The sequence below is a fragment of the Penaeus monodon genome, chromosome 12 (genome assembly GCF_015228065.2).
Source record: "Penaeus monodon isolate SGIC_2016 chromosome 12, NSTDA_Pmon_1, whole genome shotgun sequence".
In the NCBI taxonomy this organism is placed as follows: Eukaryota; Metazoa; Arthropoda; class Malacostraca; order Decapoda; family Penaeidae; genus Penaeus; species Penaeus monodon.
Window position 1 is genome coordinate 1,295,034 of NC_051397.1, and position 27,080 is coordinate 1,322,113.

Below are 27,080 nucleotides of genomic sequence, written 5' to 3' on the forward strand. Positions count from 1 at the left end.
TCTGTGTGTGTGTGTATGTATATATATATATATATTTTAAAATATATATATATATATATATATAATATATTAATAATATATATGTATATATATATGATATATATATATATATATATATGATGTATATATATATATATTTTATCTATATATATATATATTATATGTGTATATATATATATATATTTTATATATATATATATATATATATATTTTTTTCTCAGTCCGTTTTAATGTATCCAATAAAATTCTCAGATAACTAAATGATACTCAGGGTACAATATCGTGTATTATGAAGAATAATTTACACAAACGAACACAAATTGAACAGACCACGGCCGATTCAGGCTTAGGCCAGCCAAACAGCAGATTAACCAGCAGGGAACCACCAAGATTTTTTAAACAGGTTTATGTTTATCATTAGTAAACACAAGATTCTCTTCTTCACAAATCCTCTTGAAGGCTTAAGACGACCCTAAGATTGACTGTGATTAGAGTATATGAGTACATACAGCTGTTGGAAACGCCACAACACTTATGCATTTTGACAGGTCTAAAACTAATATCTCCAACATTAGGCATTTCTAATAGTAAACACAACTCGAAACATGCTTCATAGTTTCCAGCAAGGGATTTTCCAGACTACTTTTCGAGCATCCTTGAGTCATTTCCGAAGCGATACAGTGTCAATACCTATTACACTACATGTGACGTCTTTAACACATTACACGTCGATAAAACAGCAAGCGAATCGGACGTGGTTCACGGCGGTGTCGTCCCCCGACGCCTGGTAAGCATGGACCTTCGCTCTCACACCACAAGGTAAGGTCGAGAAGGGCATGTTACGGTACTGCTTTGGGCGTATCGGCCATCACCTGTTCCCAGCAGCCTTTGTCCGACTGGATAAAGAGGGTATTCGTATTCAGAATAAAATAGAATGATAATGGAAGAGAGAGAGATAATTATCAGCATATTAGACGGAGGTTTATGGTGGTGAAATGTTATGGAGAAGTTCCCGAAGGTAAAATACTGCTACCCAGAACTATCCAAAGGGGGCGGGATCAACTGAAAATTACTCAGAGGAGCGCTATAAGAGCCCCTTTTGAGGTCCTCTCTCTAAAATACACATCCCAATCTCTCCTTTGATCTCGGCCCTTGAACCCAAAATCCCAAAGAAACCGTTTAATGCTCCACTGAACGCTGCCTTGCCCTTACCTACATCAGAGCGGCCACTCGCATCCGAAGAGCAATAGAAGACTATGTTGTTCCGGGCGTCGTCGTCGTCCGAGCCTAGAGAAGGGGTCACCGCCTGCATCCAAGTTTTCAGCCACTTCCCCTCAGGGCACACTTGCACATCTGGAGGGTGAGTGTTGCGAAAGTTGCCGATAAAAATAACATGTAATAATAATTATTATAATAATAATGATAATAATAATAATAGTAAAATTAAGTTCATTCTGTCTTAGTTTCCTTCTTTCTGTCTTTTCTTTTTTTGTGATTGAGGAGAGACATTAGATAAAAAAGGAACACTCGCCTTCCCAAGCTCCAGGAGGGTTGTTGTCATTTACCCCTACAATCATGTTATTGGCTTCACTGGCGTTGGGATAGACGCAGAACAGTTTCAGATGGGTGATTCCGAAGTCGTCTGTACTCATTCCCAAACCGTTGTAATGGTCGTACTGTACAACGAAAAAGGAATAGTTGTTTTATTGCCGTATACAATTATAAAGGAAAATCCACTTTTAACAGGCTATGCATTAAGACAGAGTAGCATGCATATGTGCTTGTATCGCACAGTATGCCCAGACAGAAGGCGTGCAATTTTCATTCATGACAAAATAGCTGTACCTTTATCTGATACGCGTTCATGTAGCTTCCTGGTAAACAGTAGACCCAAGCATGCCAAGTGCCCCAAGGACCACCATTGCTTGCCTGGACGGGAACCACACTAGCTGGAAATAGAAATGGTGTTTGCACATAAATATAGAGATTGAGAGAGAAGCGGAGGAAGAGAGAGAGAGAGAGAGATGCAGTGAACTATTCAACATGCCCCATACCCTGCCACGCAATTATGGTACGAGAGTGGTTTGTCTGTAAGGTAAGAAGCTAAGGCAAATGATAAATGGGCAGGCAAACCAAAGCCTATTCCGCAAGGCACCCGAGACTTGTATGGCCAAGTCGTACTCGTGTTGCATTCATGAAGGAATGTAAGGGAAATGGTGCAAACCTCCTAGGGTCACTAACATGGAAATGCCCCGGGTATCAGTGCAATGTAGTAGTGTTGTGTTATTGTTACCAAACAGTGAGAGAAAGAGAGACAGGGTGCAAGTGTTATACATGTGTGTGTCTGTATATATATACAGGAATATACACATTTACGTATATGCTACGGCACTGGACTTGCGCTGTATCTGCTGGCTCGACTGCTGAATCTCACGGCGAGAAAACGATATATCGCCTTGAGAAACAAATGCTTTCGTCGTAGAGGGAATCGCCGCCATGAATCAAGTGGACTGCAGTTGATAACGATGGGCATCTCGCCGGGTAGTGTTGCCAAACAACCTCATACGCATCATTTGAGAGAGGCCTACAGTGCGTGTATGTAAAGATGTGCATACATGTATATACAAATATATATATATATATATATATATATATATGTATATATATATATATATATATATATATATATATATATATATATATATATATACACATATATATATACATAAATGCACAAGCACACGCACACACACACATGCACACACATATATATAACGTGCAACACATTATAAATAACCCTTGACATAAACACTTATTTACAGTACGCACCCCTATACTCGCGCTGATTAGCACCCTTTCCATGGTGGAGATGAACTGGTCAAAGTCCGTGTTGCTGACGGGCAGTGTCGCCCTCCTTGAGACGCAGCAGCTGACAGTGGTACGGCGCTGAGTTGCCAAGGTTGAAGCTGAGACAGCCCGGCGTGCTGTGGCAGAAGGCAGAGCACTCCATCGTGCCGTTGCGAGGGGACTGCGAGGGCGGAGGAAGGAAGCGAGAGGGGGGGGGGGGATTGTTATTTTCTTTAGGTGCATTCTTCTCTGTATATGTTATTGTTGCTTATTTCCATTGGTTTATTTATCATTATATATATATATATATATATATATATATATATATATATAAATGTAGTATTATATATATGTGTGTGTGTGTGTGTGTGTGTGTGTGTGTGTGTGTGGTGTGTGTGCGCGCGTGTGTGCGTGTGTGTGTGTGTTTGTATGTGTTTATATATACATATGTATAGATATGTAGATAGATAGAGAGAGACATATATAAATATAAATAGATAAATAGATATATTTATAAGCAGGTACTAACGAGTTCCATTAATATCATTTCGGTTAGTGCAGTAAATAAAAACCAAGACTTATTTGCTGATGAAACGATCTAGAATCTTTATTAGACCTGCCAGACCACCGCAGCTCAAATTACTGGTGATTTTATCAAGTCGATCCGCCTCTCGCTGCTTGCGTTCAGTGCTGCTCCTTGGGCGCCGGGGAAGGTCTCCTCCGCCAGCACAAAACTGCCGACGTCGAAGCTAGAACGACAACTGGACGTCCGAAAAGTCCCACCTCTCCCCTTCGGTCCTCCCTCCCCCTTTCTTTTTTATTATTATTATTCTTTTTTATTCTTTTCTTTTCGTTTTACCCTCATCTGGTTTAGATGGTTTTCGTGCCCGAGCTAAACCACGTATGACTCGACCAGCCCCTGAAACGGAGTTCCCTAGAAAAGGCGAGTTCTGATTTCTTGCTGATCTGATGAATGGTCCGTGGTCACCGCAGCGCCCATCTGACCGCGGCACGACACGTAGACGTCCATAGAGTGAATAATACATCCTGCCTGTTTCTGCCGCACTGCCTCCACTCAGGTTCACGGGGGCTGCCACGCCAAACCCTCTCCATGGTCACTTCATGGATTTGGATGAAAAATCCTGTGTCTCAAATAAGCCTTTAAAAATTCTACAATCCACGGCACTTGTTGTAGATGGCGAGAGTCTGAAACGGACTAAATGTCTTTTAAATCATTACTATACTCATAATCCAACATGAATGCAATATTTTCATATATCTACCTGTGATTGTGAAGATTCATCTTATCAAAACAGTCTGCGATTTTATTATTTTTTACATAAAAACTTGATTTAGGGAATATCTGGATTGATGACCCAGAAGCAGGCATCAGGGAAAGGAGCATATGAGGCATTCCATAAATATTATGCAAAATATTACGGCATTAGCAATAGTGGCGGTATACCAGCATATTCTCATACTTCATACACGTTTAGTCGACTTAACGAAGTTAAATAAACAGTGGAAGAATAATACAACTAAAACACTGTGTTCCCTTAAAAGTAACCATCAACTTCTTGAATGTTACGGTAACGTATCTGGCCAGCGTATTAGGTACTCGTGTTGAAAGTAGTCCACTGTGTGATTTGGGTTTTACATACTTTAACACTACTTGACCCTAAGGAAGGAGTTATGAAGACAACGCTTGTCTGTCTGTTTATATATTAAGGGAGCACTTATCTAGAATAGTTAGTAGAATTTATTGGGATTGAAATATTTGAAGAAAGTATTGGGGGACTGATGTGTCTATGCTTCTCTTTGTAACACTGTTGAAGATATAATTTAGAACCAGCATTAGGCCGGAGTATTTATTCATTCATGTTATTGTTTTTATTATTCTTTGACCACCTGTCATATTTCCATTGGAAATATGACAGTAAGACTGCGGCTTATGAAAGAGTTCGAAAAAAATATAACAATGCTAATAATAACAATTACAATCATAATAGTAATGATAAAAAATGTAATAATGATAATAATGATAATGATAAGATATTTAATGATAACAATAATAATGATACTAATAATAACAATGATTATAATAATGATAATGATAATAATAATGATAATGATAATAATAATAACAGCAACAACAATAGCAATAGAAATAATAAAATAATAATAACAATAATAATGATAATATTGATAACAAAACTAATATCATGATAGTAAAGATAATAATAAGAAAATAATAGTAATAGTAGTAATGATATTGCTGATAAGGATAATAATAACAATACTGATATCGATAATGGTAATGATAATGATGATAATAATAATGGTGTTGATGATGATAATAACAATAATAATAATAATAATAATAATAATAATATAATGATAATGATAAGATGATCATCATGACCATGTCCATGATGATCATGATGACAATAATGATAATAACAATAATAATAACAACTACAACAATAATAATATGATAGTAATAATAGTTACTACTTGTAGTAATAATAATTATGATAAGAAAAATGATAATCATAACAACAATAATAAGGATAACAAAGAAAAAAGACAAGAAAAAACAAGGAGAAAATGCAAAATCCGAAGAAGGAAGAAGCAACGATAACTACCGAAGAAGGAGAGATAAAGAACGAGGAAGAGGCAAGAATGTGTAAAATGAAATGGAAGAGATAAAAAAAGAAATATAAAGAGATGAAAGAACGGAGAACTAAACTACAATATAACAGAAAAAAAAGGAAAAGGAAGATGATAGGAAAACCAAGAAGAAACACGAAAAACTACAGAAGGGTAAATGAAATAAGAATAATAGTGATAATAATAATAATAATAATAAGATAATAATAATAATAATAATAATAATAATAAAATAATAATAATAATAATAAGAAGAAAAGAAGAAGAAGAAATACATAAATAAAGTAAGATGAGATTTTTTTTTTATTATTACCTTCGGAAAACTTGTTTCTGAGATGATGTTGGTCGTGACTTGTCTTCCTTCAAATCTCCTGAAGGTGACAGAGGACGAGGCGGGTGTGGCGGGGAGAGACGACGCCCACAGAACCGCCAGACACGCCCACAGGAAGGCCACACACCCGTCCATCCCGACTGCCAGTCTCCCTTTGACGATCTAAGTCAAACCACGAATTCTTATATAGTTGCAAAGAGAAAAATAATTTGCCGATACAGAGGTCATTCGGTTCCTCATTGTATATTAAATAGTATAATAATGTATCATTATTGATGATAATAATACAGAAAAAAAGGAAGAAAACTTTCTTCTTCACGGAATACCACGTGTTGGGACAAGCACATACAAATTATTAATGGTATGGAAGGTCATACTTATTCCTGTCGAGGAAAATCTTTGGTGGTTTATGTAGGTAGAAAAATAGAGAGAAATAGTGGCGAAATGGTTACAGAAAATTTATCATGACTCGTGACCTTTTTTTATTGATGATGAGAAGAAAGATTATCTAGAAGAAAACTAGTTAAGAATAAATGATAACATCACAATGAAGATCACTGCTGATAGATGATAATGATAGCATTAATAGTACTCCAACTATGACGATTGATGATTTACGTTATGGAGAAGTAATCTCCAAGATCGTGCACTAAATATTCATAATAAGAAATAAAGTTTTAAAAATCATGACAATAATAGCAACGATGGCTGTTATGGTAAGCTAATAATAATGATACTGATGATAACTGCAAGCAATATTTTTTAATATGTCAATGATGACGATGTACACAGAACCGGCGATGATAATATCAACGATTATAAGTGATAATGGCAATGGTTGTGATGAAAATAACAAAATCAAATGTGATTAAACATAAGAAGATTAAAGATGCAGATAAGAGGAACAGTAAAGAGAGAGATGGTAACAATCATGATAAATATAGACATGATAATGATAATGATAATAGTAACGATAGTAGTAATGAAAATGAATAAGTACTTTTAACATTTGTGATATAATGTAAATACAAGATAACGAAGATAAGAGGATAAAAGGATAATAGCAATGACAATAATGTTAGAATGATGGAAAAGAATATAGAAGTAAATGATAACGTAATAATGATATAGAAATTGATAAGGACGATCATAACATTATGACTGAAACAGCTTCTTGACGATAAAACGATCGTGATAATGACAATAATAAAAGCAATGAAAATTATAATAAGTAATTATAGCAAAACATCAACATTAACAATAATAATGAAGAGAACGTGATAACAAAATAATCATAACGTTGATAATGATAACAAATATCAATCATGAATATATAACAATAAACAGTATCATTGACAAGGATAACAAACTAATATCCTTCACAATACTAGTTTCACCTTTCACGCTTTTGGAATTCCCTTTTCCACTTTCCCTATTCCCTGTTTCCTATTTCCCTTTTCCACATTCCCTTTTCGCTTTTCCTATTCCCCTTTTCCCTTTTCCCTTTTCCCTATTCCATTTTCCATTTTCCCTATTCCCTTTTCCTTTTTCCCTTTTCCCTTTTTCCCATTCCACATTCCCTTTTCCCTGCTCCCTATTCCCTTTTTCGTTTCCCTATTCCCCATCCCGTGTTCCCTATTCTCATTTATCCATTCCTTATTCCCTGTTCCCTTTCCCTATCCCCTTTTCTCTATTCCCTATTCCCTTTTCCCTATTTCCTATCCCCTCTTTCCCATTCCCCATTCCCTATTCCTGTATTAAACGCTATCTTTCTCCTGTGTATGTTTTTATTGTTATTGTTATTATTATTATTAGCATTAGCATTATCTTTAGCATTAGCATTATTATAATTATCATTATTATTACCATTGTCATATTGATTATAATTACTATTATCATTATCATTATCTTTATCTTTATCTTTATCATTATCATTATCATCATCATCATCATCGATATATAGGAACTCGAACTTAGGTCACTTTGTATGAAACCAGAGGGTCAGTACTGAACCAACTCTACCACACGACCCACTAAAAGGAGTTTGCATCTAGGGTCTAAGTAGCTCCATAGGCCTTACATATCTACTCATACATGGGTAATGATAGCGTGGTTTTAGACACAGATGTTTAGCTGTGTTGTGGGTGTCTTTGGCGCTTCTGTGGGCGTCGTCTCACCACGCCCTCAGCGCCTTTTCTTCCTGTTATCATTATTATCATTATCAAATTGCTTATCGCCATGGCCATCATGATCATTATTTTCATAATAATTTTCATTATTTTTGATATTTCGATCTTCATTATTGTTATCCTTATCCTATGATCGTAACCAGTGGATATTATAATTGCCTTCATAATCATTGCTATTATCATATACGTCATGCATTTGATACCGCGATAAGTATGATTATCTTCCGCAGTTAACGATTCATAATTAGTGACTGTACGTATCATTACCAAAGACTGTTTTTATCAATATTTTTGTAATGCACTACCTTTGATATCATTATCATTGCAGTCATTATCATCATTCTTAGTCATGGTAGCTTTATTGGTAGCATAGGCTTTATCGCTGTTATGTCTAGTATTATCATAAATCATAATGTTACTGCTATTATTGAGATTATTTTCGTTATAGATACTGCCTACATCATTATACAATTGAAGTGCTCATTTTATATTTCATTGTCGTTAATTTCATACTTATGTTAGCACTATTACCTTTTTGTCATCAATATTATCCATATTACTTCCAATATCATAATTGTTTCAACATGAGATTTCATTACCATCATTCTTAGTCTTGTTATTGCAGCGATCATTCTCTCTATATTTTGTAAATACCATTACCTAAGTAACATTATTGTTGTTACTGTTATCATTATCCAAGTCGTTATTCAGAAGATCGCCAGCAACAGACCAGACATTATGGCCACAGATTCATCAGCATTACCTTACTTGTCCTCCTTGCATACTATCAAATACTTTCCCGTTTTGTCTCAACAGTCTCTACGGAAAGGTCACATGAAGTGTGCCATACTGCGCCACAACACAGTCGCTTATCAAAGCTTCAACTAGGGTACAGAATCACCATACCAATGCCAGCTGCTGACACTTACTCCTGATGGTACTGTTGTTACCGGCAGTAGTAGCTTCAAAACCATTGGTAAGCAAGAAAAAGAAAAAAATTCTCTCTATATATATAGATAGATATATAGATAGATAGATAGATCATCATACATTTTTCCTTGATTGATCGTGACTTTACTTACACATTAATTTTGCACTTACTATCAAAGCCTTTCATGTTCTCTTTTTTCTGACTAATCACTATCTGAATATGTGATCTCCACCAATTCTCTTGTGTTAGTGAAGACGAGCAGCACCTCTTGGCACCTCTGGTTCTTCTGTTGACCTGGGAGCTAAATGCATGCGGTTAGCATTAAGATACTGCAGAAACTGGCCGTGGCAGAGTAGGGGAGTGCTTATCTTTGGTAAACATTGTTGTTATCCATTGGGTGTTTCATTAGACACTTGATATATATATATATATATATATATATATATATATATATATATATAATATATATATATATATATATTATATATATATATATATATATATATATATATATATATGATGTATGAATATATATATATATATATATATATATATATATATATATATATATATATATATATATATATATATATATATATATATATTTTTTTTTTTTTTTTTTTTTTTTTTTTTTTTTTTTTTCATTAAAGGTGGTATGTTTGAATTTTTAAAAATCAATTGTATTTCATTTGGATCCCTTTATAGACTTATAGTTTTTGGGGAATATATATATTTTATATATAATATAATAAATAATATATTTTAAATTTTATTAAAATAAAAATAAAAAGAAATAATACATAAAAAATTATATATATATTATATAGATATATATATATATATATTTTTTGGGTTTTTGGGGTTGGGGGTTTGGGGGTTTTTTGGGGGGGGTTGTTTTTTTTTGGGTTTTTTGGTAATATTTTATTATATATAAATTTGTATTATACATGTTAATTATTTATTTTAATAATATAAAAAATTTTATTTATATATTAAATATATATTTTTTGGGTTTTTTTTTTTTTTTTATTATTATTATATACTTTTAACAAATATATATAAAAATATAAAAATAATATTAAAAATATTATAAATTTTTTTATATAAAATTATAAATATATATTTATAAATTATTATATATATATATTATTATATTATTTATAATATAAATAATATATATATATAAAATTTTTTATTATAATTAAATTATAATATTTATATATTTATATATATATATATTAATATTTTGTTGGTGTGTGTGTGGGTTGTGTGGGGTGTGTGTGGTTGTATTTTTATTTAATTTTATATATAATTTATATATTAATTTAAATATAATTGTGGTGTATTTTAAAATTTATATTAATATATAAAATATTATTTTTAAATTTTTTTATAAATCATTAATATATTATATATAATATTTATATATATTTATATAATAATATATTTTTAAATATAATATATATATTTTTCTTTTTTTTTTTTATATATTTTTTTTTTATATAAAATTTTTAATTTTAATAAAAATGTTTTTATGTTTTTTAAATAAAAAATACCAAAAACAAAAAACCAAAAAATAATTATATATATATATATATTATATATTATATATTATATAATTAATCTTATATATAATAAATTAATATATAAAAATGTTAAAAAAATACAAAAAACCCAAAAAAAAAAAACCAATTATAAAAAAAAAAAATTAAATAAATATAATATAATATAAAAAAATAGAAGTAAATAAAAGAGGAAAAAATATATTAATATTTTATTATATTTTATAAATTTAAAAAAAGAAAAAAAAATAAAGAATAATAATATAAAAGAAAAAAAAAAAAATAGATTAAATAATATATATATTTTTTAAATTTTTAAAATAAAAAATAAAAAATAATATATATAAGAAAAAAATTTTAAGAGGGGGAATTTAATAACGGGAGAAAAAATAGTAATAATATAAATAAATAATAGAATAAAAGATATAAAATTAAAATATTAAAAATATAATATAAAAATGGAGTATTTAAACATTACATAAATAAAATAACATATATAAATAAATAAAAAAATAAATAATTTTTAAACATAAAAAATTTAAATAAATAAAGAAATAAATAAAATAAAAAAATAAAAAAAATATAATATAGAAATAAAAATGAAAATTTTATAATAAATATAAATAATATAGATGAAAATAAAAATTATAACATTAAAATATATATAATAAATAGATTAAAAAAATAAAAATAATATAATAAATATATAATGTATTATAGTAAAGATATAAATCATACATACTAAATATAAAATAAAATATATTATATAAAAAATATATTATATGAAATGTATTAAAACATATATACAAAATATTATAAATAAAATATAATAAATATTTACAAAATTAAATATATTATAATTTTAATATATAAATATAAAATTATAAATAAAATATTTTTAAATACATGTAATAAAAACATCAAAAAATAAAAATTATAAAATAATATATATATAATTATATATATAGATATATTATATAAAATATATAATAATATAATTTTTATATATTTTATATTATAATATATAATATTATCTGCATGATATTTTTTAATATTTGAAAAACTACAAAATATTAATAAATATATATATATATATATATGTATATATATATAATATTATATATAATATTAATAATATATATATATGTGGTGTTGGTGTGGTGGGTGTGTGTTTGTGTGTATGTATATTTATACTTAAATATTTATAAGAATATATATATATATATGATATCATTTATAATAATATTATTAATTATAATTATATATAATATATAATTATATATAATTGCTGCATGCGTATATTTTTACATATATGGATTTTAATTTCATATAACACACAACACACCCCATGTATATACAGTCCATATAACACTTTAATAAAATAAAAAATTATACACACCAACACAACACACACACACGCAAAAATTAATATATATATTATAATATATAAAATAAATATATATATAATAAATATATAATATTTAATTATATATATACCTAAAATTACATAATTATATAATATATATATATTATATATATAATAAAAATATTTTACCCACACACATAATAATATATATATAATATATAAATAATAATTATAAAGTATAGTATAAAATACATACATGCAACACACAAAAAACACACAAAAACACACACACAAACACAATATATATTTTATTATATTATATAAATTTAAATATAATATATATATAGACAGGGAGTAAAATACATAAGTAATAATATATTAATATATTATATATATTATTATTATAATATATTTTAATATATGTCATATATAAATATTATATTAATTAATATTTTATATATATATTTTAATATTTTAATATGTAGTAAGTTGTATGTATGTATATCTCTCTCTATAATAAAATGTGTTAAATGTAAAATATATTATAATTATATAATATATATAAAAATTATAATATACTATAATGTATTAGCAGCATTGTAATATATAATATTGGATTTTTATATTTTTAATATAACAATCACATACTGTATAACATGTACATATATACACACTTTTATATATAAATAAAATATACACCACACCACACCACACACACGCCACACACACACACACACCACACACCACACACACACACACACACACCAAAACCCCACACACACACACCCAAATATATATAATATATATATATATATATAATATATATATATATATATGTATATTGTACACAAAAAATATACTAATATAAATATAATTAATATATTATTATATATATATATAAAAAATATTTATTATAATTTCCGGGGAAAGGGAAAACTTGGGCCCCTACCACTACTCACTCCAAACTAAACATGAAAACTACATTAATATCATGCTGTGACCACAGGGGCTAAAACTGAACCTCCCTTTAATGGAAAAAAAAAAAAAAAAAAAAAAAAAAAAAAAAAAAAAAAAAAAAAAAAATATATATTAATATATATTTTTATATATATATTAGAAATAATGCACACACACACACAACACACACACACACACAACCCCGCACACAAACACACACAACTTATATATATATATATATAGAATGTATTTATACATTTTATAATATATATATAATATATATATATATATATATAATTATATATTATATTCATACATCAAAATATAATATATAATATATATATATATATTCATAATATAATATATTAATATAATTAAATATATATATTATTATATAATATATAATTTAAAATATATATATTTTTATATAAATATATCAATTTGTCTAATAAAAACCCCCAAGGATAAAAACAATTTTTTTTTACCAAAAGATAAGCACTCCCTACTCGCCACGGCCAGTTCTAGTATTTTAAATGCTAACCGCATGCATTTAGCCCCCAGGTAAACAGAAGAACCAGGGCCCAAGGGGTTGTTTGTCTTCACAACACAAGAGAATTGGTGGAGATCATTTTCAGATGTGTTTAGTCCAGAAAAAAGAGAACAGAAAGGTTTTGAATAAGTGAAAAATTAAATGTGAAGTAAAGTCACGATAAATAAAGGAAAAAATGATGATGTCTATCATCATCTATATATTATCTGTATTATAGAAAAATTTTTTTCTTTTTTGCTTCCCAAGGTTTTTAAAGCTACTACTGCCGGTAACAACAGTACCATCAGGAGTAAGTGTCAGCACTGGCTTTGGTATGGTGTTCTGACCCTAGTTGAAGTTTGAAAAGCGACTTGTTGTGGCGCAGATGGCACATTTCATGTACCTTTCCTAGAGATGTTGAGAAAAAAAGGGAAAGTATTGAAGTATGAAAGGAGGAAAAGAAGGTAATGTGATGAATCTTGGGGCCATAATGTCGGGTCTGTGCTGGCGATTCTGAAAAAACGCTTGGATAGATAACAGTAAAAAACAAAATGTTATTTGGGTAAGGGGTTTTACAAAATATAGAGAGAATGATCGCTGCAAATAACAAGACTAAGAATGAGGAATAAATCTTTGAAACAATAGATATTGGGAATAAAGGAAATTTTGTGAAAAAAGGGTAATAGTGTAACAAAATATGAAATTTAACGAAATGAAAATAAAATAGCCTTCAATTGTAAAATGAGTGGGCAGTATCTATAACGAAAAAAATTCAAATAATAGCAGTAACATTATGATTTAAAAAATACTAACATAAAAGGATAAAGCCTAGCTCCCAATAAGCACCTGACTAAGAATGATGATAATGACTGATGAAAAGTTTCAAAGGTAGTGCATTACAAAAATTTTGATAAAAAACGTCTTGGTAATGATACGTCAGTCATAATTATAATCGTAACTGCGGAAGTAATCATACTTATCGCGGTATAAATGCTGACGTATATGATAAAGAAAGATTATGAAGGCAATTATAAACCCCTGGTTACGATCATAGGATAAGGATAAAAAATAATGAAACGAAATATCAAAAAAAAGAAATTATTAGAAAATAATGACCATGAGGGGCCAGGGCGATAAGCAATTTATAATGTAATAATGATAACGGGAAAAAAAGGGCGCTGAGGCTGGTAGCGACGCCCCAAAAGCGCCAAAGACCCCCAACACAGCTAAACATTGTGTCTAAAACCACCTTCTTTTCCCCATGTATGAGTAGAAAATTAGGCTAGGAGCTACTTAGACCTGATGCAAATCCTTTTAGTGGGCGTGTGGTAGATTTTGGTTCAGTACTGCCCCTTTTTTTTATACAAAGTCCAAAATTTTCGATTTCCCTATATATCGATGATGATGATGATGATAAGATAATGATAAGATAAAAAAAAAATAATGATAATGATAATGAAATTAAATAAATAGGACAATGGAAATAATAATGATAATTATAAAAATGCTAATGCTAAAGATAGCTAATCAATAATAATAAAAAATAACAAAAAAAAACTAAAAGGAAAGATAGCGTTTAATCGGAATGGGGAATGGGGAATGGAAAAGGGGATAGGAAATGGGGAAAGGGGAATGGGGAATAGAAAAAAGGGATGGGAAGGGAACAGGGAAAAAGGAATGGAAATGAGAAGGGGAACAGGGATGGGAATAGGGAAAAAAAAAAGGAATAGGGAGCGGGGAAAAAAGGGAATGTGGAAGGGGAAAAAGGGGAATGGGGAAAAGGGAACAGGGGATGGGAAAAGGAAGAAAAAAAGGGAAAAGGGAATAAGGAAAAGGGAATGGGGAAAAGGGAATGAAAAAAGGGAAAAGAAAAAGGGAAAAAAAAAAAGGGAAGGAAAAGGGAAAAGGAATGGGGAAAAAGGGGGAAAGGAAAAGGGGGAAAGGGAAAAAGCAAAAGGGGGAATGGGAAAAGGGAAATAGGAAAAGGGAAAAAGGGAAAGGGGAAAAAGGGGGAATTCCAAACGTAAAAGTGAAACTATATTGTAAAGGGAATTTTAGTTTGTTACCTTTGTCAATGATATGTTATTGTTATAATTCATGATTGATATTTGTTACATTATCAAGTTATGATTTTTTGTTATCACTTTTTCATTATTTATTTTTAAAGTTGATGTTTTGCTATAATTTTTATTAAAATTTCTTTGTTTTTTTATTGTCATTAACGATCATTTTTAAATGTCAAGAAGGTTCGGGCATAATTTATATCCCCTTATAAATTTTAACATTTTTACGTTACTTTTATTTCTATTTTTTTCCACATTCAACATTATTGTCATTGTATTACCCTTTTATCCCTTTCTTGTTATCTTGTTTTACATTATTAAAAATTTTAAAAAATATTTTTCTTTTTATTATCTCGTTATATTTCATTATCTTATCATGTCTATTATCATGATTTTTACCATCTTTTCCTTTACTTTCCTCTTACGCATTTTTAAATTTTTATGTTTAATCACTTTTGATTTTGTTTTTTTCCCCTCACAACATTGCCTTATACTTTAATCTTTTATATTATCATCCCCGGGTTCTGTTACATGTCATCTTTGACATTTTAAAAAAAATTTTGCTTGCGTTATCATAGTATCTTTTTATTAGCTTCCAAAAACAGCCATCGTTGCTATTAGTCATTTTTTTTAAAAAACTTTATTTTTATTATAAATTTTAGTGCACGATCTTGGAGATTATTTCTCCAAACGAAAATCATAAATCGTCATAGTTGGAGTACTATAATGTATCATTACATCTATCAGCAGGATCTTCATTGTGATGTTTCATTTTTCTTAACTAGTTTTCTTCTAGAAAAATCTTTCTTTCTCATAAAAAAAAAAGGACGAGTCATGAAAAAAATTTTTCGTAACCTTTTCCCCACTTTTTCTCTCTTTTTTCCCTACTAAACCCCCAAAGTTTTTCCTCACAGGATAAGTAACCTTCCATCCCATTAAAAATTTTGTATTGCTTCCCAACACGGGGTATTCCGTGAAGAAGAAAGTTTTCTTCCCCTTTTTTTCTGTTTATTATCATAAATAATGATACATTTTTATACATTTAATATACAATGGGGAAACCCGAATGCCTTGTATCGGAAATTATTTTCCTTTTTGCAACTATTAAGAATTCGGGGGTTTGATTAGATCGTAAAAGGGGAACTGGCATCGGGATGGACGGGGTGGGGCCTTCCTGGGGCGTGTCGGGGGGTTCGGGGGCGTCGTCTCTCCCCCCCACCCGCCTCGTCCCTGTCACTTCAGGAGTTTTAAAGGGAAGACAATTCCCCCAAACATCATTCAAAAAACAATTTTTCCAAAGGGTAATAAAAAAAAAAAAAAATTTTATTTTATTTTTTTTTTGTTTTTCTTTTTTCTTTTTCTTCTTCTTATTATTATTATTATTATTTTTATTTTTAAATATTTTTATTATTTTATTATCTTTTATATTTTTATTATTAATTTATTCTTATTCATTTACCCTTTTGTTTTTGTTTTTCTTTTTGGTTTTCCCTATCAGTCTTCCTTTCCTTTTTTTTGATATTGTGTTTAGTTCTCCGTTTTTTTATCTTTATATTTCTTTTTTTATCTTTTTCCATTTCATTTTACACATTCTTGCCTTCCCTCGTTTTTTTTCCCCCTTTCTTCGGATTATCGTTGCTTTTTCCCTTCTTCGGATTTGCTTTTTCCCTTGTTTTTTTGCTTTTTTCTTGTTACCTTATTATTTTTGTTATGTTTATCATTTTTTTATCATAATTTTTATTACTAAATAAAATTATTACTATCATTTTATTATTGTTGTATTTGTTTTTTTATTTTTTATTACTTTATTGTACATGATCTATGGACATGGTCATGATGAGATCATCATCATTTCATTACATTATTTTAATTAATTATTATTATTATATTGTTATTATCATCATCAACCCCATATTATTATCAAACATTACCATTATCGATATCAGTATTGTTTTTTATCCTTATCAGAAAATTCATTACTACTATTACTATTATTTTTTATTATCTTATATATGATTTTATTTTGTTATAATATTATCATTTTTTTGTTTTTATTATTTTATTATTTCTATTGTATTTTTGTTGGTTTTTATTTTATCATTATCATTTATTTTTATTTCATTTTTAATAAAATTAAATCATTATTTTATCTTTTTTAAAAAATTTTTATTATTACATTTATTGTTTTTATTATTAATTTTATTCTTTTTTTACATTATCTTTATTATAATCATTGTTATTTTTAGTATCATTTATTATTTTTTTCCCATTATAAATCATTAAATTATCATTTTTTATCATTATTATATTTTTTAAATTTTTATTTATTTGATTGTAATTTTTTATATTTTAGCATTGTTATATTTTTTTCGAAAACTCTTTAAAATAAGCCGCAGTTTACTGTCAAAAATTTTTCCCCAAAAGGGAAATAGGGACGGGGGTCAAAGAATAATGAAAACAAAACATGAATGAATAAAAAAAAAATCCGGCCTAAATGCGGGTTTTTTAAATTATATCTTCAAAACAGGGGGTTCAAGAAAAGATAGACACATCAAGTCCCCCAATACTTTCTTCAAATATTCAAATCCCATAAATCCTAAATTATTAGAAAAAAGTGCTCCTTATATATAAAAGGCCCCCCCCCCCCCCCCCCCCCCCCCCCCCGACAACCCAAACCCCCCCCCCCACAAAAAAAAGAAAACCCAAATCACACCCACCAAAACAACCTAAACCCCCCCCCCCCCCCCCCCCCCCCCCCCCCCAAAAACAAAACCAAAACACCCCCCCCCCCAAACCCCCCCCCCCCCCCCCCCCCCCCCCCCCCCCCCCCCCCCCCCCCCCCCCCCCCCCCCCCCCAAAACCCCCCCCCCCACCCCCGGGGGGAAAAAAAAAAAAAAAAATTGTAAAAAAAAAAAGGGGGGGGGAAAAAAAGGGGGGGGGGAAAGTTTTTTTAACGGGCCCGGGGGGGGCCCCCGGCCCAAGGAGCAGCACTGAACGCAACAGCGAGAGGGGGATCGATTGAAAAAAATCCCCGTAATTTGAGCTGGTGTCGGCAGGTTAAAAAAGATCTAGATCGTTTCATAGCAAATAAGTCTGGTTTTTTTACGCCAAACCCGAAATGAATTAAGGGAATCGTTTCCCTTTAAAAATAATCTAATCTATTTTATTTATTATGTCTCTCTTATCTATTACAATCTAACATATTTTAATATAAAAAAATACAAACACACACACACCGAACACGCGCGACACACACACACACACACACACACACACACACACCACAACACACACACACTTTTATTGTATATTAATATAAAATAATATAATAATACATAAATTATATATATATATATTATATTATTATTATATTATAATTAAAAAAACCAAGGGAAAAAACAACAATAACATATACAGAAAAGAAGCCCAAAAGAAAATAACAATCCCCCCCCCCCCCTCTCGTTTCCTTCCTCCCCCCTCGCAGTCCCTCGAACGGCACGATGGGTGTCTGCCTTCGCCCAGCACCCCGGGCTGTCTCAGCTTCAACCTTGGAAAACTCAGCGCCGTACCACTGTCATGCTGGTCTCAAGGAGGCGACACTGTCGTCAGCAAACGGATTTTGACCAGTTCATCTCCCCCAGGGGTAAGTGTAACACGCGAGTATAGGGGGTGCTTACTGTAAATAAGGTTATGTAAAGGGGTTTTTTATAATGTTTTGCCGTTAATATGGTGTGCATGTTGTGTGTGCGTGTGCTTGTCATTTATGTAATATTTTGTGTATTTATATATATAAAAAAATTAAACATTATTTTAACAAACATGAATATAAAATATTAAATTTCGGTGTGGTTTGGTATGTTATTATTTTAATATTATGTACATATATATATATATATTATATATTTATTATATATATTATTACATACATAAATACTAAATTGTATGGAATATGTATAACACACATTTTTTTGTATATATATATACACAAATAAGTAAATGAATAAATAAATACAGACACAGATATATACATATACATAACTATACATAATAACATCAACAAAAATAAATATAAAATTATATTATATATATATATATATATAAATATATATATTTTATATATATTTGTATATACAGTATGCACACTTACATACCACAGAAAGGCCTTCTCAAATGATGGTAGAGGTTTTTTGGCAACATCCCGGGGCAGATGCCATCGTTATCAACTGCAGTCCACGTTTCATGGCGGGATCCCTCTACGACGAAAGCATTGTTTTCACGATATATCGTTTTTTTCGCCGTGAGATCAGCAGTCGAGCCGAGATACAGGAATCCCCGGCCCTAGTTGTAAATGTGTATATTCCCGTATAATATACAGACACCACAGTAAAAACACTTGCACCCTGCTCTCTTTCTCCACTTTGGTAACAAAACAACACTATAAAATTGCACTGATACCGGGCATTCCCTGTTTGTGACCCCAGGAGTTTTAATTTCCCCCCTTCCTTCGAATGCAACACGAGTAGACTTGGCCTACAAATCTCGGGTGCCTTGCGGAATAGCTTTTGGGTTTTCCTGCCCCTTTTTCATTTGCTTAGTTCTTTCTTACAACAAAACCCCTCCTACCATAATGCGTGGCAGGGGATGGGGATGTTGAATAGTTCCTGATCTCTCCTCTCTTCTCTTCCCCGTTTTTCTCAAAACTCTATTTATGGCAAACACCATTTCTTTTCCGTAGGGGGTTCCCGTCAGGCAAAAATGGGGGGCCTTGGGGGACTTTCGCTTGGGTCTACGTTTTCCAGGAAGCTACAGAAAAGCGTACAGATAAAAGGGACAGCTATTTTGATGATGAAAATTGCACGCCTTTTGTCTGGGCTACTGTGCGAAAAAACCATTGATGTACTCGTCTTAATGCATAGCCTTTTTAAAGTGGATTTTCCTTTTTTTGTATACGGCAATAAAACAACTATTCCTTTTTCGTTTTTACAGTCGCCCTTACAACGGTTGGGGAAAGATACAGACACCGGAAACCATCTGAAAAAAGTTCTGCGTCTTTCCAAAGCCCGTGAAGCCAATAAAATGATTTTAGGGGAAATGACAAAACCTCCGGAGCTTGGGGGCGATGTTCCTTTTTTATCTAATGTCTTCCTCAAACACAAAAAAAAAAAAAGACAGAAAGAAGGAAACTAAACAAAGAACTTAATTTTCTATATTATTATTATCATTTTTATTAAATAAATTTTTATTACAGTTTTTTACGCAAATTTCGCAACATCACCCCCCCGATGTGCAAGTGTGCCCTGAGGGGAATGGCTGAAAAAATTGGATGCAGGGGGGCCCCTTCTCTAGGGTCGGACGAGACGACGCCCCCCGAAAAAACATAGTTTTAGCTCTTCGGACGAGTGGCCCCTCTGAGTAGGGAAGGCAAGCGCGTTTATTGGGCATTAAAAGGTTTTTTTTGGGGTTTGGGTTTAAGGGCCCAGTCAAAAGGGGAATTGGGTGTTTTTAGAGAGAGGGCCTCAAAAAGGGTTTAAGCGCTCCTCTGAGTAAATTTTTGTGATCCCGCCCCCTTTGGATAGTTTGGGGGAGCAGATTTTTCCTTCGGGGAATTTCATAAAATTTCCCCCCATAAACCCGCTAAAATGGATAATTACTCTCTCCTTCATTTCATTCTATTTTTTGAATACGAATACCCTCTTTTTCCGTCGGACAAAGGCTGCTGGGAAAGGTGAGGCCGATACCCCAAAAACAGTCCGAAAAATGCCTTCTGACCTTCCTTGTGGGGTGAGAGCGAAGGGCCATGCCTTACCGGCTGGGGACGACACCCGTGAACACGTCCGTTTCCTGCTGTTTTCGACGTGTAAATTTTTAAAACGCCATTTGTGTATAGGTATTGACACGTTCGCTTCGGAAAAAGACTCAAGGATGCCCAAAAGTAGTCTGGAAAATCCCTTGCTGGAAATATGAAACTGTTTCGGGTTTTGTTTTTTATTTAAAAGCTAATGTTGGAGATATTGTTTTTGACCCGTCAAAATGCATAGTGTTGTGGCGTTTTCCCAAAAGCTTATTACTCAATACCAATACAGTCAAACTTTTGGGTCGTCTTAACCTTTAAGGATTTGTGAAGAAAAGGGAAACTTTTGTTTATAATGATAAACAAAACCTGTTTTAAAAAATCTTGGGGGTTCCCTGCTGGGTTAAATTTTGGGTTTGGGTGGGCCTAAGCCTGAATCGGCCGTGGTCCCTTCAATTTTGTTCGTTTGTGTAAATTTTCTTCATAATACAGATATTTACCCTGAGTATCATTTTTTATCTGAGAATTTATTGGATACATTAAAAGGACTGAGAAAAAAATAAAAATCATACATACATATTATATTATATAAAATATATATTTTATTTATATTATTAACATATATTATTTATATATATATATATATATATATATAAACATATAAATTAAAATATATATAATATTATATACAAATATATATATAATAATATATATATAATATATAATATATATAATATATATATAATCATTTCACACCACACAGAAAAATGAATAAAAAAGGAAGGAAAAAAACAACGCGCCACTGTCACGCACGCATAAGTACACACATGCACGCACGCAATGCACATCACAACACATATAATGATATATATTTACTATACCAAAAATACTAACACACACACACCACACACAACACACACACAACAACACACATATATATAATATATAATATATATTATTAATTATATATATGTACGAAGGCCATCATCATCGATGTTACTATGGCATTGTCTCTTTTCCCACTCCGTAAGGTAGGTCAAAAAAAAAATGAGGAGCAAGCTGTTGCCCATGCGCATTCCCCTTTTCAAGCAATATGGATCCAAAGGAAAGACAAATACCCATATGGTTGGCACCAGCTGCGTCGAGGGGTTGCCAGAACCCGAACGAGGTCGCAAGTGACAAGAATTGCCTTTGGGGCTCCCGTCCGGATTTTTCCACGGGGTTTACTCCCCAAATTTTTTCATCTTGTAGTACCAATGGGAGTAGAAATTTTTCAAGCCTTTTACCTACCGGGCTGAACACAAGGCAGCAGTCGGTCACCACACGTATCAAGGTAGGACCAGCACAAATTTATCAGATCCCTGCATGTGCTCACGCGCACACACACGCACACACACATATACATACATGCATAGTTAATATATTATATATATTAATAAATAATTAATATATATATATATATAAAATATATATAAAAATATAATATTATTCATGTATGTATATTTCACCTTTTATTACGCTTCCGGTTTCGCCAGGCTTTTCCCGGAATTTTGTCGCCCCACGGAATTTTCTTTGTTGAAACCCCTTTTCTTGTAGATCCTATTTGTTTTGGGTTTTGGGGCGCTCCGGGGAACTCGGGCCGGGAAACACTCGGGCCGGAGCGGTTTTTGGGAAAGGTTTTTCAGTCCTTTTATTTTCATTGCAGGTACTTACCATATTTAGTTCTAGAAAGAAAGGAAAAAAAAACGAAAAAAAGGAAGAAAAAAATAAACAAAAGAGAATAAAAGTAGATAATTTTTTTTAAAGAAAAAAATAGAGGAATTTTCAGCAATGCGTAAAAATTTAAAAAATTTTAAAAAGGTTGTCTAATTGGTAATAAAATGACAGACAGCGAAGGGCTCATATCTTAAATAATACATGTATAATTGTATTTCTATTTATATATCATATATGCACACCACACAACACACATAATATATTATATAAAATGAAGTCAAAAAGGACCCCTTTTGTTATTTCGCCACAAAAGATCATTCCCACTATAAAAATTTTATTGACTTAAAGCGGAAGTTTCACGTCAAATATTATTTCCCTCGTTTTAAAAATTTTCCCCACCTCGCAGAAAGCCCCTTCAGTCGTCGAACAGTGGAAAACGAGGGTTTTGCATCGTCACAGGGAGCTTCCCAGGGCAGGGGGCACGGGGCTGCTCCAGGGTTTTACCCACGTCCCGAAGGGCATCCTGGTAAACTGGGATGAGGATAGCTATTGTGTCTTTTCCCATGTCTTTTGGAATGATTTTAAAAGGGGGAAGGAGAATGGATATCTGCAGGTCCTGGGGAGCATTTATGAATCGAAAAATCATGTTTTATAGGACATACGTATATGCGGATGTGTGGTAAGTGTTATGAGTATGACTATTTTTGTTGATAAAATATATTACGCACCCTGATCCGGTGGTTGAAATCAGGACCCATTAACCGCGTTTTGGGAAAAAGTACCCCAGGATACTTGCAGAAACTTCCAGGTGGGGCACTCCAACGGGATTGGGCTCGAGTAAAAGTTCATACTGAAATGGAAAGGGTTAATTACTTATTTCCCCAGTCCGCTCAGAAGCACTGTTTATGAAATGTGTTTTTTTACCCTCATGTTTGAGTCCGCAGCCCAGGCAGTGGAGGGTGGACGGGCCCCAGGGGTGTTACTGGCTCGCAACTCCCCCTGGAAAAGCAGCAAATAATCGGAGAAAATGAACAAAAGCTTATACTAATATTTTTCCCCGTCGACACTGCCACACACATGTAGCACGACACACACTCTCGTGGTGCGTGTATTTGTTCATATACAACATAGAGAGGGTGCACGGGGCAAAAAAAAAAAATTGGGCCCTACATAAAAAGCATAACACACACAAAAACACACAAACACACACACACCCAAAACAACAACACACACACACACACAAAAAACAAAAACACCCCACACCACACAATTATATATTTATATATAAAATTTTATATTTATATATAATATAAAATATATAATAAATTTTAATATTATATACATGTTTACATATATTATTTATTATAAAATATATAAATATATAAAAATTTTAAAATTACATATACTATACACACTCACCTATTAACAATTATATTTTGAATTTTTACACAAACCCCACACAACACACACACCCCCACACACACACAACAAATTTTATATTATAAAATAAAATATATATTATATAATATTATAAAATATATATATTAAAATATATAACACACATTGATAAAAAACACACACACACAACCCCACACAACTGTTATGTGTGTTTGTTTTTATGTGTATAACACAAAACAATTAATTATATGGTGTGTGTTTGTTGTATAAATTACCAATTGCACACCGCACAAACCCCACAACAAAATCTACACACCACACACACACACACACACACACACACACCCCCACTCACTCACACACCACACACACACACACACACACAAAAACCCCACACACACACCAACAACTTATAAAATATAAAATATATATAATATATTTATATATATATTATATTTTTTTTTTATGTGACATAATATAAATACTTTTAAATTAAATATGCAATACATATTATTTAAAAATATGTATATAACATACACACACACATTCATAATACACACACACATTATATATTATGTAAATATTATCACAGACATTAATACAATTATTATATATATATATTATATATATATATATTATATATATATTATATATATATGTTTTAAAAAATTATTAAAAATATATATTATAATATATATATATATATTTTGATACCCATTCTATATAAATTCAGATTATTTTTGTATATTATAATGTATTATTATATATATAATATATATATATAATATATATATTATTTTATATAATTATCTATATATTTTTTTACAAAATTTTAACACACGCAGAACACACACCACCAGATATTACACACACACAGTGGCGTATAATATATATATATATTATATATATATAATATTTTATATATATAAAAAATATATTTTAATATAAAATACATATATATTAATATATATTTTTATAATTGTATATATATATATAAATGAAAATTTTTAAAATATATATTAATTATATATTAATTATATATATAGTACAGCATACATATAATTTATATATATTAATATATTATATATACATATAAAATAAAATAAAATAATAATATATAATTATATATAAGTATATATTTTTTTTGTACAACATTATTTCTATTTACTCACACACAAACACACACACACCCACACACCCACACAAATAAATATATATTATATTTTATAATAATATATTAATTTATATACATATATATATATATATAATATATATATATATACATAAACATTATAAGTATATTTTATATATATATTAATTTTAATAATATATATTTATTATAATTATTTATATATTATAATAAAATATATATATATATAATTAAATATATATATAGTATTGTGTGTGTGTGTGGTGTGTGTGTGTGTGTGTGTGTGTGTGAGAAAAAAATAAACTCATACCACCTATGTACCACACAAACACATATATATATCTATTATAATTGTATATATAATATAATATATATATAATATAATATATATATATATAATATATATATAATATATACAAACACACACACACCCCACCCAAAAAAACACACACACACACACACACAAACACAACAATATATATATATATATAATTTTATATATTATATATATATACATATATATATATATTATATTATATAATATAATATATATATTTTAATTAATATATTTTTGTGGTGTTGTGTGTGTGTGTGGTGTTGGTGTGTGTGTGTGTGTGGTGGTTTGTGTGTGTGTGTGTGGTTTTGTAGCAACGCACAGTATATATATATGTTTTATATATTATATAATAATATTATATATATATTTATACATTATATTTAAAATAAGTAGTAAAATGCTATTATAGTGTGTATATAGTATGATATATATTATTATATATATAATTTTAAAATATAATATATCATATACAAATTAACATTATATAACAGATGGTATATTTAGTATATATTTTTTATATATATATATTATAGAACTAAAAAACAAAGTATATAGTAATTTTTCTATAAACACTTGTATATATAGAAATAAAATAAATAAGTATATAAAAAAAGATAAATAACACAAATATAAAAAACAACACACACACCCCACCACACACACACACACACACCACACACACAACCCCTCACACAACAACATATAAAGAATAAATAAATAAAAAAATAAAATATATATTTTATATATATATATATTATATATTAATATATATATAATATAATATATATATTTTTATTGTATATATAGTATATATGTAATATAATTTTATAAAATAAGTATAAATATAATATATATATAATAATATATAAATAATAATACATACATAAAATAATAATATTAATATTATATATATATTATAATATAATATAAAATATTTAAATAATGTGGTGTGTGTGTGTGTGTGGGGTGGTGTTTGTGTGTGGGGTATGTACTATAAAAAATAATATATATATATTATATATATTATATATTATATATATATATATATATATATATATTAAAAATATATATATCATAAACATTATTTATATATAATGAATATACATATTCATATATATAAAATATATATATATATATATATATATATTTTAAAAATATATATATAATATCAAGTGGGGAAAAAAACACTCAAGGAATCCAACGTTTTTCAAAGACAAGCACTCCTACTCTGTCAAGGCCAATT

At 30.0% G+C, this 27,080-nt stretch overlaps 1 protein-coding gene across 1 annotated transcript; it reads right to left on the reverse strand.

The window, feature by feature from the left end:
- Positions 1 to 807: 807 nt before the first annotated feature.
- Positions 808 to 2,498, reverse strand: LOC119579167 (vitelline membrane outer layer protein 1 homolog). The gene is made up of 5 exons (XM_037926864.1): positions 2,402 to 2,498; positions 1,846 to 1,949; positions 1,532 to 1,676; positions 1,123 to 1,353; positions 808 to 896 (listed from the first exon to the last, which is right to left on the reverse strand). The coding sequence occupies exons 1-5, from the start codon at positions 2,496 to 2,498 to the stop codon at positions 808 to 810; spliced, it is 666 nt and encodes a 221-aa protein (XP_037782792.1).
- Between the last annotated feature and the right edge of the window lie 24,582 nt (positions 2,499 to 27,080).